At 49.2% G+C, this 14,770-nt stretch overlaps 1 protein-coding gene across 1 annotated transcript in view; it reads left to right on the forward strand.

Annotated features, from left to right (window-relative positions):
* The window catches only part of NTN3 (netrin 3), an 87,081-nt gene that overhangs the window by 35,812 nt on the left and 36,499 nt on the right, over nt 1-14,770 (forward strand). The window contains exon 3 of the mRNA XM_048495041.1: nt 4,587-4,775. Coding sequence (XP_048350998.1) covers nt 4,587-4,775 — 189 coding nt within the window. The remainder of the gene's footprint in view (nt 1-4,586; nt 4,776-14,770) is intronic.

The raw sequence follows: 14,770 nt of genomic DNA on the forward strand, positions 1-14,770 counted from the left end.
TTTTGGCCCTGAGCTAAACTCACAGATGAAGCTGAAGGCAGCCAGACGAATCTGGACAATCATTTACCTACACTTTCTTCCCAGCTGCCCCTTCCCTTCAAACATATTTAATGCAGGAAGTTTCCTCTACAAAGCAGGCAGAGCGCATGAATCCCAGGCATTGTGGTGGGCATGGCAGAGGTGATTCCAGAGCTGGCACTGAGGCAAACACACACACAAACACACACACACACTATCTCCATGGGTAGATGGTACCTTGACTCCAGAGCCTGCTCTTATACAAGCTGTACATGCGCGGCCCCTGAATGCATTAGCTGCAATAGCTGCAAGATTGTGCAGCAGAGACACAGAGGTTCAAAGATTCCGTCCAGAAGACTCAAGTCAACACGCAGAGGTCAGGGTAGGGGTGCCAGGTCTGCCTGGCCACCAGCAGAGGACAGGAGGGTAGAATTGGGGACGGATTTAAGGGACGGAGCCTGGGGAGGAAAGGGACCTCAGTGGGACACAATGCTATGAGTCCACCCTCCATAGCATCCAAGGGGAACTATTCTCTGTAGTCTGGAGAGGAGCTGTTGTTCTGAGGGACCCCCAGGGCCCGCTTTGGGGCTGGCACCCATAGGTCAGGCTGGGCTGGGCACAGTCCTCCCTCTCTGTGCATTGGCTGCTCTGACGCATCGACTTCACCTCTCCTTTGTAACCAGTGAGTTGCACCCCTCCAAAGGCACTTCCCCGCGTGTGGGGTTCAGTCTGCCGGGTGCTCGACACGAAGCCGTCGCCTCAGAAACCGAGTTTATTCAATAGGTATATTTGTACTCTGTTCTCCCCAAAGCAACTTTGAGGCGGTATCCGAAGAACACAACAGAAATGCGGTGCCAAAACAACGACATGCCTCCGAAGAGCACAAAATGGCAACTCTAACGCAAACATGACGGGCAGCAGCAGAAAGTTCAATCCAGGCACTGAAGGAGCCTTAAATTAAAACTTAATTAAATTTTTGTTTACGTCACTTGAAAGGATATTTATCGGTGACTGACCCAACCCAGTCCAGAACAATGGACTGTCCCGTCCCCCCGCCTCCCCCTGGCCAGTGCTGGGGGAAATTAAACCAAGGCTTTTTAGGCTGTCACGGAAAAGTTAGCAACTTTAGAGTGGCGGCATTGCACAGATGAGGCAATGACACTAAGTTTGTAACGGCCACCCAACTTGATCCTAAGGATGGGGGCCTTGGGAGGGCTGCTACCTTGTTTTCCCAAAAATAAGACAGTGTCTTATATTAATTTTTGCTCCCAAAGATGCGCTATGTCTTATTTTCAGGGGATGTCTTATTTTTCTGTGTTCTGTTCGTCGGGCATGCTTCCAAACAAAAACTTTGCTACGTCTTACTTTCGGGGGATGCCTTATATTTTGCACTTCAGCAAAACCTCTACCTTGTCTTATTTTTAGGGGATGTCTTATATTCAGGGAAACAGGGTATGTCCAGCTGGTGGACTGCATTGGGTTTGCAGGTGGGTGGCCTGCCCCAAGATGAGTGACTCATTCCCACCTTCTTGACTAGAACTGGTGCTGTAGCCATATAAGCCGAAGGAAAGGATGAGAAGTACAACTGATCATAACTTGTAAAAATCTGGAACAAAGCCTACTTGGATGAGCTAAACGAATCATTGCTGCTGAACCATATGAAGCCCTTCTGTGTTTGATCCCTTCTCCTGCGATCCAAACCTGGTCAGTTTCCAAATTTCCAGGGTTTAGAAACCCCAAACCTACCAGGGCCAGGATTTCAAGCAACTGGCTTTACCTGCTTGCCTGCATCCATACGTCATGGAGAAGTGGGACTTGTTTTTGACCAAGACTCTCCACATGAGGTGGGAGAAGTGATGGATAAACTGAGTTCAAGCCCATTTCTCCCTATCCACAGCTAAGGAACATTACCCTGGTGTCCCTTCGCATTTTGATTCCCTTATTGTTTGGGCTTGCAGCATATTAACCCATTGAGTGAGGATCTGGATTCTGGACCACTGGTGGGTAGTGGCTAGCGTGTTGGAGGAGGAGTCGGGAGACTTGGGTTCAAATCCCCACTCAGTCATGAAACTGACTGGAACTTGGACCGGTTGCTGTTTCTCAACACAGCCCACGAGGTGGTTGTGTCATTATAGGGAGTTGTGTCGTTCGAAGGAGGAGGAGGAAACTAGTTAGACTGCCCAAGTTCCCTCCAGGAAAGGCAGAGTAAAAAAAAAACACGTGACAGGTAGAATGAATGTCTTCCAGCTGCCTTTAATGCTAAGATTCATCCTTGTTTGCTAGTACTCAGCCCTCTCTTTTGAAGACATGGGTTTTTTTAGCGTGAATTGCTAGAGCTGAAATTCTTCAGTTCTTTCCCATCATCTTTAAGAAGAAGGGGGAGAACTCGATGCCGAGCATCTCTCATGCACCTACTTGTCTGCCGGTGTGCACAAACCCTGCAACGCTATGTCATGCGCGTGTGCTTCATGCGCCACAACTGCTGAAGGGTATTTTGAACTTTTGATCACACTGGAGATCTGACGAAAACGTACTTTGCATTTGCAAAACAAGCTCTTCTTGCCACAGTAGGCCCTTTTGTGGCAGATGAATTGAATGCAGCCGAATCTTCATAATATAAGAAGAGGAGTTTGGAAGAGTTTGGATTTATATCCACTCCCCTTTCTTTCCTGTCAGGAGACTCAAAGGGGCTTACAGTCTCCTTTCCCTTCCCCCCCCCCCACAACAAACACCCTGCGAGGTGGGTGGGGCTGAGAGAGCTCTGAAGAACTGTGACTCGCTGGCGTGTGTTGGAGTGCACAAACTAATCTAGTTCACCAAGATAAGCCTCCACAGCGCAGAGCAGGGAATCAAACCCGGTTTCTCAGAGTGCACCTGCTCTTAACCACTACACCACGCTGACTCTAAGAGACCTTCGCTGTACTATATGAGACGTCTTTTTGTATAATTAGGGTGGCCAGCTCTGGGTCAGGAAATACCTGCAGATTTGGGGGGCAAAACCTGTGGAGGGCGAGGTTTGTGGAGGGGAGGGACTTCAATGGGGTATAATGCCATAGAGTCCACCTTCCCAAGCAACCATTTTCTCTGGGTGAATTGATTTCTGCCGCCTGGAGATCAGTTGCAATCCCGGGAGATCTCTAGCTACCGCCTTAATGGTTTGAAGCGGGGAGCAGACCCAGGCAGCGATCCTCCATAGGGCATGTTCCGTGACATCTGGGGGTTGCATTGTGAGTGACTGTCCGAGAGCGTTGTAAGAACACAATCCTTCTCATTACCCAGTGTCTTGTGCCAAGGGTGGCATGGAGGGCTGTGAAGACCCTTGCTTAGTGTGTTTGAGCTGGAGTAAATGTTGGCTCACCTGTGGTTTCTCCCTCACCCTCCCTGCTTTCTTCTGTTGCAGAGAATAGAACCGGGAAGCTGCAAGCCGCATGGGGGTGGGGGTGGGTGGGAGGTGAGTGAGGAGAGAGGAACTTCCATGCAAATGATAAGCAGGCCCAGCAGTTAAATCTTGAGCTGACACATTAATGAATTTCACAGCATGCCTGGAAAAACTCTCACCAAAGCCTTGATTTGACCAGAGGACCAAGGAACGGGGGGGGGGGGGGGGTGGCGGCAGAGGGCAAAGAAGGACAGCTGCGTGTATCAGGAGGAAACCTTGTTCCGATTATCTCTTTTTTTGCGAGGGGGTTAAACAGGAGCTGGCAGTGCTGGTTCGCTTTTTGTTTATCCTGCACACACGGATGTCCTTCTTAAAAAACACCCTTGATTTCTGCGGCTAATAAGGGGGAAAGGAGGACTGGGGGTGTGGAGGGGGCGGGACGACAAAATTACTTTAGCAGCTTGTCTCCAGTACTTCTGTCTCTGCTCCTCCCACCCTCTGGCCCCATAACATGGCTGTAGCTGGATATGTTCGTATTCCTTAATAGCTGTGGCAGGGAACAGCAGAAGGGAAATCCTGATCCCAGACTTAAAGTGAGTGGTCTTCACGTGGGCCCTGGGCTGTGACTTTGAGTTGGCTGAAAAGGATCAGGAATCTATATGGCTGGGGAATTGTGTGCCATCGTCCTTCTTTTCCCCTTGGGACCTTTCCTGAGCTCCCAAAATTGGGCATGTTCTGATTATAATCCCATATTGCAGATTAAAGGGAGGCTTCTGTAAAAATAAGTGTAGTAAACACACAGCACTGACATGTCCACCAATACCCCCAGTTTGGCATAGACAATCTCCCATTTTCTAGTCCTAACCGTCAACCAAATGATTTCTCCCACTATTTTGGATCTCAGGGGGTCACCTGATGAAATTGATGGGCAGGAGATTTAGGAGCAGGGTGAGGAGGAAAGCATTTCTTCACCTGGTGTATGATAAACCTTTGGAATTTGCTGCCACAAGATGGCGGTGGGGGTGGGGGTGGGTGGTCACCAGCTTTGCCTTAAAACTGGATAAAATTCCCAGAGGTTAAGTTCAGCACAGACCAGAACTGCTGAACGAAATCTCCGTATTCAGAGGCAGTTGTTTTCTGAAAACCAGAGGCCTCCTTCCATCCATCTGTTTCCTTCTCTTCTTTCCAGCTTGCAACTGTAACCTTCACGCCCGCCGCTGCCGCTTCAACATGGAGCTCTACAAACTCTCCGGGCGGAAGAGCGGAGGCGTGTGCCTTAACTGTCGCCACAACACTGCCGGCCGGCACTGCCACTACTGCAAGGAGGGATTCTATCGGGACATGAGCAAGTCCATCACTGACCGCAAGGCCTGCAAAGGTAAGGGGCCTCTCCTGATGCTTCCGGCCGTAGCTGCGCTTAGCTGTTTATTGAAGGCTTGGGAAAGAGGGAGGGAGGCTGCACTTGATTCCCGTGTGTGTCTGCAGGTGTGGCACGCGGTCACCTTCCAGCCCTAGCTGCCATGGACTTTCTATCTCTGACCCTTAGACACTTGCAATTCCTCCAAATTCCCATTCCCTCTGCCCACCAGCAGATAACTTGGATATGCCTCTGCTCCTGACCCTACCTCGCAGGGAATTATCTACGGTACTTCTGCCGTTTTTTGTGCCCTTAAACTTACATAAATGATAAGTATAGCAACAAAGTGCCTGATATGTCCTTACATAATCGAACCAATAGTTCAACTGTCTACTTTGCTCCAGAAGAATGCGGAGCAGGACTTGAGTTGGATGAATGAGATGGCTCTTTTGTGTCTCAGGTGTCACAATGTTTTGAGTTGGCCGTGCGCCTCCCGGTGTAACGCTTAATCCCTGACTCGATAGCAAAGAGAACTGCTAAGCGGAGCTGCCTCAAAGGAGCCCCCATCAGCACTGAGTTGATCAGGAATTCATGCTCACCAGTGTCTACAGTACACTGTTGTCTGGAAGCATGTTTCTCTCATCATCCTCACGCTTCTCCCGAACCTCTGAACTTTTGGATGTTGTCCAGGCCTGGAAGCTGATGTACCCAGAGAGCCCTTCAAGGACGGAGGAGGGCTGTTTTTTAAATAGACTGAAAAGACTTAATTTATTGTACACTAGGAGATCAGAGTGTTAGAGAAAGGTATTGATGTTCACCTTAGCAAAAGACGTCCTGAGCGTCGGCTTCCCCCACTGTCACCGATTCCCGGTCTGGAGAGAGAGCTTGGAGACTCTGATTCACTCCCTTTCAAAGCCTTAGAACTCAGGCACATTCGACAGTTTCCTTCATTTCCAACCTTGATGCCCATGCCAGAGCGGGTGGGTAACCATAAATGCATAAAGGTGACCTCAGCTCTGCCCTCGTTCCTTGGCGGCAGGCTGTTTGCGCGCCTCCAGCCAGCGCCCGGATTGTTTGATTTTATTTTCCAGCCGAAGGGTTCAGTGATGTTTTTTCCCACCAAATGTTTAGATTATTTTAAAACCAACTTTGATTCGTTTGACGTAAATAAAGCGGGCGCCTCTGCACTCTGACAGAGTTGGGAGATTTAGGGGCTAAGGTCTGGCTTCTGCTGTCCACTCCTGATTCGGCCTTCAGGAAGGGGCTGTCAGCTTCAGTGGTCCTTTGGGGTCAAGCTGTGACTCAGCAGTAGATCATCTGCTTTGCCTGCAGAAGCCTTCGGGTTCGGTCTCCGGCATCTCCCTCGAAAGAACCAGTTTGTGGGATGAGAAGGACCATCTCTGGACTGCGCAGTGTACGAAAGAACCTACAATTCAGACAGGCCCTTGGCTCTTCTGATTTAGTCCACTGACACCACGAGAACCAGCGTGGTGTGGTGGTTAAGAGCTAGCGGATTCTAATCTGGCAAACCGGGGTTGATTCCCCACTCCTCCACTTGAGTGGCAGAGGGGTATCTGGTGAACCAGATGGGTTTCCACACTCCTACATTCCTGCTGGGTGACCTTGGGCTAGTCATAGTTCTTGGGAACTCTCTCAGCCCCATCTACCTCACAAGGTGTCTGTTGTGGGGAGAGGAAAGGAGCTTGTAAGCCCCTTTTGAGTCTCCTAACAGGAGAGAAAGGGGGGATATAAATCTAAACTCCTCCTCCTCCTTTTTCTTCTTCTTCTTCTAATTTGGTGATATTTCTGCAGAGTTGCAGGTGGGAGTCTTTTCTACAGTCCTTACATGAAATCATGAAACCCGAGATGCCCATGGGTGGGGGAGCTGGGGGTGGCAAAAACTGACTCTGTCTTTCCAAGCTCCGCAAAAGCTTTGTATTATTTATTTCTGTCCCACCTGTTTTCCATCAGGGAACTCGAGGGAGTGCTCCCATGCTCTCTGGTGGGATCCATCTTGGCACTTACTGGCTCCAGTTCTCGTTCAGTTCCACAGAGTTCCTGTATCATGTGCCGACTAACCATGTCCTGGGAATTTTAAATATGCAAAGCCTTACATTTGCGTTACATATCATTTCTCCCCCCAGCCCTGCCAGGGTTTGCAGTTTATAAGCATTGACAGACATTAAGATCTTGTGAGCATGGCCGGGGGGGGTGGGGGTGGGGGGGTGTAGCACAGTTGCATTATACTAGCATTACTGCATATTTTTTAGTGTAGGAAACTCTTTTGCTGCATCATAACAATTCATAGCTGGGTCACACAGGGGCTCAAAAAGCAGCCGAGTGCTTGACTTTTCAGAGGCTGTTTGAGGTGGCTGTGTCGGAAGGCCTTTCCCTGCGCCTCACTGCCTTACCAGGAAAAATCCAGACCCTGCCTGAAGGGATCGGATGAAGTGTGGATGATGCACAGAGGAGAAACTTCACAGTTTTAACAAGCTTCTCGTAAAGCCGAAGGCAGCAGCAGCAGCAGCAGCAGCAGAGTGTTGTGAGGGTCTGGCATAGGGCAGCCGGTCAAGTCCTGCCTCCCAGCCAGGTCGTTAGGAAATGGAGAACTAATCATTTTTAATCACCCAAGCAGCTGAGTTAGCGGGACTGCCTGTTCATTCACACACCCCTCACCTCCGCTGTGTCCAGCTTCCCCTTCACTGGAGGAGTTCGCTGCCTTCCCAAAGGGCCATTGTTTTTCTGTCACCTCATTGTGGCCACTGTGTTGCAAACTAGCAGCCACTTTGCCAGGAGTCGACCGTGAGTGGGGGAGAGTTTACGTCAAAGAGCTGATGTAGTAAAGGCAGCCGTGACTCCAGCAGGAAATTGTCTTCAGGAAGGGTGAAATGTGATGGTTTGTGGCACTGGCCATGAGAGAGCAGGGATTCTTGTGAGGTCCAGCTCTCGTACATGTTCAGGGTGGGTGCAGGGGGTGCTACACATCTTTCTAGAACAATCTGGCTAACCCAGACAAGCGGAAAATCCAGCCAGGACTAAGCTACATGCGATTCTGGAATGCCAGGATTGGAGCCCAGATGTGCAGTCTGGCCTGAAAGAGCAACTGGGGGGATCAGGGCCATATGGCAAGGCAAGATGAGTTTCTGATAAATGCCTCCCCCGCCCCCGCCCCCGCTTCCCCCACCCCCCCCAGGCTGCATTGAGCCCAGGCTAGAGAAAAGATGGATGCCCATATTGTACTTGTCTTTTTCCTATTGGTCCTTAACCCACCCACCAGAAGAAGAGTTGGATTTATATCCCCTCTTTCTCTCCTGTAAGGAGACTCAAAGGGGCTGTCAATCTCCTTTCCCTTCCCTCCTCACAACAAACACCCTGTGAGGTAGGTGAGGCTGAGAGAGCTCAGAAGAGCTGTGACTAGCCCAAGGTCACCCAACTGGCGTGGGTTGGAGTGCACAGGCTAATCTGAATTCCCCAGATAAGCCTCCACAGCTCAGGCGGCAGAGCGGGGACTCAAACCCGATTCCTCCAGATTAGAGCACACCTGTTCTTAACCACCACGCCACTGCTGCTCAGTTGGTGACTGAATGTGACTTGCTCAGCTCCCTCTCCAGGGTTACATTAAATCTCTGGGTGGGTGAATACATTTTGTCTTCAACGTAGTTGCCTGTCAGGGCTTGTGCATGAATCCTGGAGTGTCAAGCAGTGCGTAGCAGTTTCACATGGGGCCCCCTTCTGCGGTATGTTTTCAGCTATCAGTAACATACCATAGGCCACTTATGCTGTGTCTAGTGTACCTTCCAACAGAAAGAACAATCCAAGCACAGGACAAGACATTGCAGAATAAATAATAGAGGCTATACCACACGTGACTTTCTGGTTCCTGGACTGAATCCCCAGCTATGTAGTCTAGGTCTCTGTGTATGTGAGAGGAAGTTATAGCTTGTGGGTTTGAACTCAAGGGCAGCCCGTGATTTGTGTCAAAACAGACGTTGTTAATCGAAGCCTGGTTTAATTGTGATGTTGGCTGAGGCAAAGCCATTTTGCCAGGGGACTTTGCATTCACAGGGCATCTTGGTTAAGGTGTGCCAAGCTGCGCTGCAGCACTCTCTTTGAACCATTCCGAGAGCACCAGGGTCACAGATCCAAGGTAATCATTGGCTCTGACTCTGAGCACATCATGCCTGGAACGCCCTGGGATGGGATCTCCACAAGACGGTTTCCGTGCAATGGCACCTTTGTCTCCACACTGCTGCATAAAATAGAACATATTATCACACACACTCTTTTGATTCCTCCACTTTTAAAATCCTTTGACTGTAGCTGTTGTATTTCCATTTCTACTTTCTCCGTCCCTGAGGTCTAATGTTAGTGGATGGATCTACCCAAGTCTGTTTCTGTCATCTAAAGGCATTATACTTACAGCTGAACCTGCTGACCTGACGCTTTTTTGTCAGTCCATGCCATTTCCTGGAGAGCGGGGCAGGGTGTAAGAAGTTCACCCTATATATTACAGCCCAGCATAAAAGTGGCAGGGCAGGCAGGGAACTTGTCAGTTTGCCAGACTCATGTTCCATGGCTAGCCCAGGTGATGGCACTAATCTAGCTACAGGTTCTCTCATCCTTTTGCATTGTCCGCACAGCAGCTAAAAACAGACTTTAGCCCATCTGCATATAAAAACTGCAAGCAGTTAAATATGCAAATACTGGAGGAGCAGTATTGCGAGGAAATAGAAAGCCCCAGAAACAACAGAATACAAACCACGTCTTTTTTAGAAAAGGTTTGCTGTTAGCACCATGGTGCTGAAAGATAGTAGAACTCGGTGACATCGTAAGGGTATTCCATAGATGAGGTGCCATATCTGAAAAGGCCCTGTTTCTCATGGCCACCTACTGCTCCTCCGAAAGATATAAAACCGGATTGATACTGATGACCATAAAGTTCAGGCTGCTGTCTCATATGAGAGTCTTTAATGTACACCAGTCCCACAACATTTAGGGCTTATTTAAGATCAATACCAGCATCTGCAGTTAAGCTTGAAAACAAAAGGTCAGACTCTTTAGGCACTGCTAGAACATGTTGCCTCCAGTCAACAACTGACAGCCATCTGAAACGCCTCTAGTCTGTCTGCGGTCCAAAGAGACTGGTAGGCTGTGGATGTCTGCATTAGGAACGCAGTGAGAAAACTTGTTCCCCAGACTCCAGCTGTGGCCCAGACTGGGTGTGGGCTAAGCCAGAAGACTTCCTGACCTGTGTGCTCGGCAGCGATCCGCGACCATCATTTCTACCTTCTCCTCCATCCTCCTTGGCATTGCTGAAGCCAGTCAGTGTGGAAACAAAAGCTCTTGTTTCTTAGCTTATGTTCTTTGCTTGGGATTTGGGAGTCTTCCTTGAAGAGATCCCGGCTTATCCCATACCACACATGTACACACAAGCCGCTCAAAGGTAGGTGTGCGTGTGGGAAATTCAGCCAGGCTGTCTGTGCAGAAATATTCAAAGTGAAGACAACTAGAAGGGGGAAGGTTCCCACCCACCCACTCAGCCCCAGTTCTGGCAGCCTTTCAGTCCTATCTGTTTTGCAAAGAAACCCAAGGAAATGCGTCCCTTCCCTCCGCAACGGAAAGAGCGTCTGGCTTCAGGTCTCTAATCTGTGAAGCTAAAGCAGGCACTCAAAGTCTGTCGGGGCAAGTTTTGCTCAGAGTTCTTCCCAGAAAGTAATTGCAGCGCATTAGGAAACAGCACAGTGTCTCTTCTGAGAGGTGATGCAGCTGTGATGGGTGTCCAAACCACAAACCTAATGCCCGGAGTGTGTACGGGGGCGGGGGTTGTTCAGCTCCTGAATCAAACGAAGAGGCTGATCCTCCAGAGCAGACTAAACTTCTGCCCCCTGTCTACAGAGGCCAAGAAGCACGGAGTCACACACACACACCCCACCCCACTTTTTGGGGACTCCTGGATGCTGCCAAAGCGTGCCACTTGCCATTAGCAGCAAGCAAATCATCAGACTCTCTAGACCCAGCATTCCCTGCACCAACAAAAGGGGGTATCCAAAAAGAAGGATTGGGAGGTGCAGAGGAGCCTTCCGAAGAGGGCCCTGCCAGGATCCTGCATGCTTGGTTGAAGTAGGAGGCACAGCATTTCTCACTTCCAGTTTATATAAGCCTCCACAGCTCAAGTGGCAGAGCAGGGAATCAAACCCGGTTCCTCCAGATTAGAGTGCACCTGCTCTTAACCACCACACTACGCTTGTGGTTGCCAACCATGTACCTCATGGGCAGGTTCCCAACTCTGGACTTCAGCCATGTAGGAGTACTGGGCTAGCAGTTCAAATCCCCACTTGGCCATGGAGCTCCACATCTGACCTTGGGTCATTCACCATGTCTCTGCCTGGCCTGGTTGGAAGAAGAAGAAGAAGAGTTTGGATTTATATCCCCCCTTTCTCTCCTGTAGGAGACTCAAAGGGGCTTACAAACTCCTTTCCCTTCCCCCCTCACAACAAACACCCTGTGAGGTGGGTGGGGCTGAGAGAGCTCCGAAGAACTGTGACTAGCCCAAGGTCACCCAGCTGGCGTGTGTTGGAGTGTACAGTCTAATCTGAATTCCCCAGATAAGCCTCCACAGCTCAAGCGGCAGAGCGGAGAATCAAACCTGGTTTCTCCAGATTAGAATGCACCTGCTCTTAACCACTACGCCACTGCTGTGTATATGCCATCATAAGCTCTTTGTAACAAGGAAGATTAAAATCCCATGAATAAATAAGAAGACACCGCACTGAGAGACGGTATCTCATCCCCTTTGGTACTATGCAGTGGGGCAGCGGAGTTCAGCTTGACTTTCAAACTGGGGGGCTGCTCTTGGCTGCCAACAACACCCCTGCGCATAAAAGCATTAAACAGCTTCGTAAGCACAAGAACAGTGATGAGAAAAGAGGATCCAGGTTCCACTGTTTCCGAGGAGTCATGTGCGGGGGGGGCGGGGGGAAGAGAGGGCAGCGGAAAAAGTGAGTGACGTGAGCGTGGGTCTGGGTACAGATGTGGTTCCCACCTGCTCTCACGGCGCTTGCTTCCACAGACTTGGTTTTACTGTATTGTATGGATTTTTATTGATATTATAATGCTATGTCTATGTTGCGATATTTATGATATTATGTTTATGATGTTATGATCCTATGTTTATTGACCCTATGTTTATTGATGTGTTTGTTGATGGTTGTTGTATGATGTTATGATGCTATGTTATGATTTATGAGGTTATGTTTATTGACCCTATTTTATGATTTATTATGTTATGTTTATTGACCCTATGTTATTTATGTATTTATTGATGGTTGTTCTACGATTTTATGTTTATTTATGTTGTTATTATGTTGTTGTGCACCGCCCTGAGCCTTTCGGGGGAGGGTAGTATATAAATTAAATACTAAAACTGAATTTGATACTAAAACCAGGGGACATACACTGAAAATGCTGGGGGAAAGAATTGGGACTAATAAAAGGAAACATTTCTTCACGCAACGTGTGGTCGGTGTTTGGAATATGCTGCCACAAGAGGTGGTGATGGCCACTCACCTGGATAGCTTTCAAAGGGGCCTGGACAGATTGATGGAGGAGAAGTCTATCTATGGCAACCAATCTTGATCCTCCTTGATCTGAGATGGCAAATGCCTTAGCAGACCAGGTGCTCGGGAGCAGCAGCAGCAGGAGCAGAAGGCCCTTGCTCTCACCTCCTGCCTGTGAGGTCCCCAAGGCATCTGGTGGGCCACTGCGAGTAGCAGAGTGCTGGACTAGATGGACTCTGGTCTGATCCAGCAGGCTTGTTCTTAGACCAGAGTCCATCTAGTCAGACCAGAGTCCATCTAGTCCAGCACTCTGCTACTCGCAGTGGCCCACCAGGTGCCTTTGGGAGCTCGCATGCAGGATGTGAAAGCAATGGCCATACCAAACATTGAACAGGACTGACATATGCATAAAAAACAGGGACAACTCTCTTTCAAGAGCAAGAAAGCAAAAGGGTTGATTTTTTAAAAAAGTTCATAAATAGCTTCCCAAGTCGCATCTCTAATGCATTTTCTGTGCCCCAGCCAGAAGCGCAATATCCTTTGGAGGCAGTTCCAGAAAGCCTTAGCTGCAAGCACGCTCCCATACCCAGCATGCAAGCAGCATCCTGCCGAATGCTTGGGCGGTATCCCAAGGCTGTCTGGGAGGGGAAAGCCCTATTAGAGTTGACAGGCTAATACCTCTGGTGATCCCTCTGCCAACGGATAGAGCATAAAACCGAACCTGATAATATGGGAAAGCCGGGCCTATGGAAAACACAGGACAAGCATTCAGTCGGGGCTTAATTGAACGGTTGCAATTGAAAAAGCCCAGGGAGGCTCGTCTCAATATTAATACCCCGTCATTTAACAAAGCCATAAAATGTGCACAGGATCCAGTGAAAGCCGGTGGAGCAGCAGCAGCTAAGCTCTTAGAAGCAAAAATATCCTCTGTCGGAGGTGTGAGAGCAGGCTGCTTGGCAAGCCGAACACATTGATTTATGCTTGATGCTGGTAACCAAAAGCTCCCTTCAAGGAGCTGCTGTTCCTGCAAGCGGGGGCACACCCAGAAGCTGTTGTAAGGACGGCGAGGGGCGGGGGGGGCACTTCTTTCTATCCAGTAATTTCGGGACCAGCTGTGCTTGTTGAGGTAGGCTGGGAGGATATCCTTTTGGTGCCTTCCCCTTTAAGGTTTTCAGCTCCACAAACTTCATCCAGACAGGGCACAGGTAGACATACAAATCTACCTTCTACCGAGTCAGACCATTGGTCCGTTTGACATCAGCCCTGCTGGGTCTCTGTTGGGACCCTTCGACTGGAGATGCCAGTGATGAGAACATTGGACCCTCTCCATTCTAGGCAGCTGCTTGTGACTGAGTCATGTGCCCTTGCCCGCAAGTGACTGTTTTATTCTTGGGGTGCTGTGTGGTTTCCGGGCTGTATGGCCGTGTTCTAGCAGCATTCTCTCCTGACGTTTTGCCTGCATCTGTGGCTGGCATCTTCAGAGGATCTGATAGTTGAAAAGGAAACCAAGTGGAGTATATATACCTGTGAGTAAAGGTCAATAGGTGAGAGCATCTGAATAGGAGTAGTCTGGCCTTTGTTCCCTTTGATTGTCTGTAGTCATCCTGTGCCTGTGTGGAGCTGATTAGTCACTGTCTTGACTCTAGTGTTTTTCAAAACTGGCAGCCAAATTCTGTTCATTTTCATGGTTTCTTCCTTTCTGTTGAAATTGTCCATGTGCTTGTGGATTTCAATGGCTTCTCTGGGGCTTTCCGCACTACAGAAGGGAGCTAAGGTCGACTCAGTTCCCTTCAGTGAAGGGCGATTCCAGGATGTCCGCACAGCAACTTACTTGGCCCCCTGGAACTGAGCTAAGTAGGTGGGATCATCTTGGTGCCTGTTTCGCTCCTCGATCGTGATTGGAGCTTGTGTTACCACGGGAAATGGGAGCGTTCTATTTTTTTAACAGTTTTTACAGTTTACAGTTACATGCCCGCCATGACTCTCCCATTCTGCACATGCCACAAAAGTGGCTCCTGATTGGTTGAACAGATGAGGTATCGTTTCGATGCGTCCGCACTTTGAAGCTTCGAAGCGGTATCGACCTTGTTCCAGCAGAAAGGTGCAGTTCATAACTGCGACAGGGATGTCGCAGTTCTGAGGGGGGGGGCTGAGACAAAACAATGTTGAGCTCGGTTGCAGTGCGGATACACTGAGGTGAACCTAGATAGAAACCAGTACAACTCTGTCAGTGCGGAAAGCCCCTCTGTGTAGTCTGACGTAATGGTTGTCCAGAATTTCAAAGTGGTCCAGAATTTCTGTGTTTTCAAATAATATTCTGTGTCCAGGTTGGTTTATTATGTGTTCTGCTATTGCTGATTTTTCTGGCTGAAATAGTCTGCAGTGCCTTGCGTGTTCTTTGATTCGTGTCTGAGCGCTGCATTTGGTGGTTCCTATGTAGACTTGTCCACAGCTACATGG

Source organism: Sphaerodactylus townsendi, linkage group LG04 (genome assembly GCF_021028975.2).
Source record: "Sphaerodactylus townsendi isolate TG3544 linkage group LG04, MPM_Stown_v2.3, whole genome shotgun sequence".
NCBI lineage: Eukaryota > Metazoa > Chordata > Lepidosauria > Squamata > Sphaerodactylidae > Sphaerodactylus > Sphaerodactylus townsendi.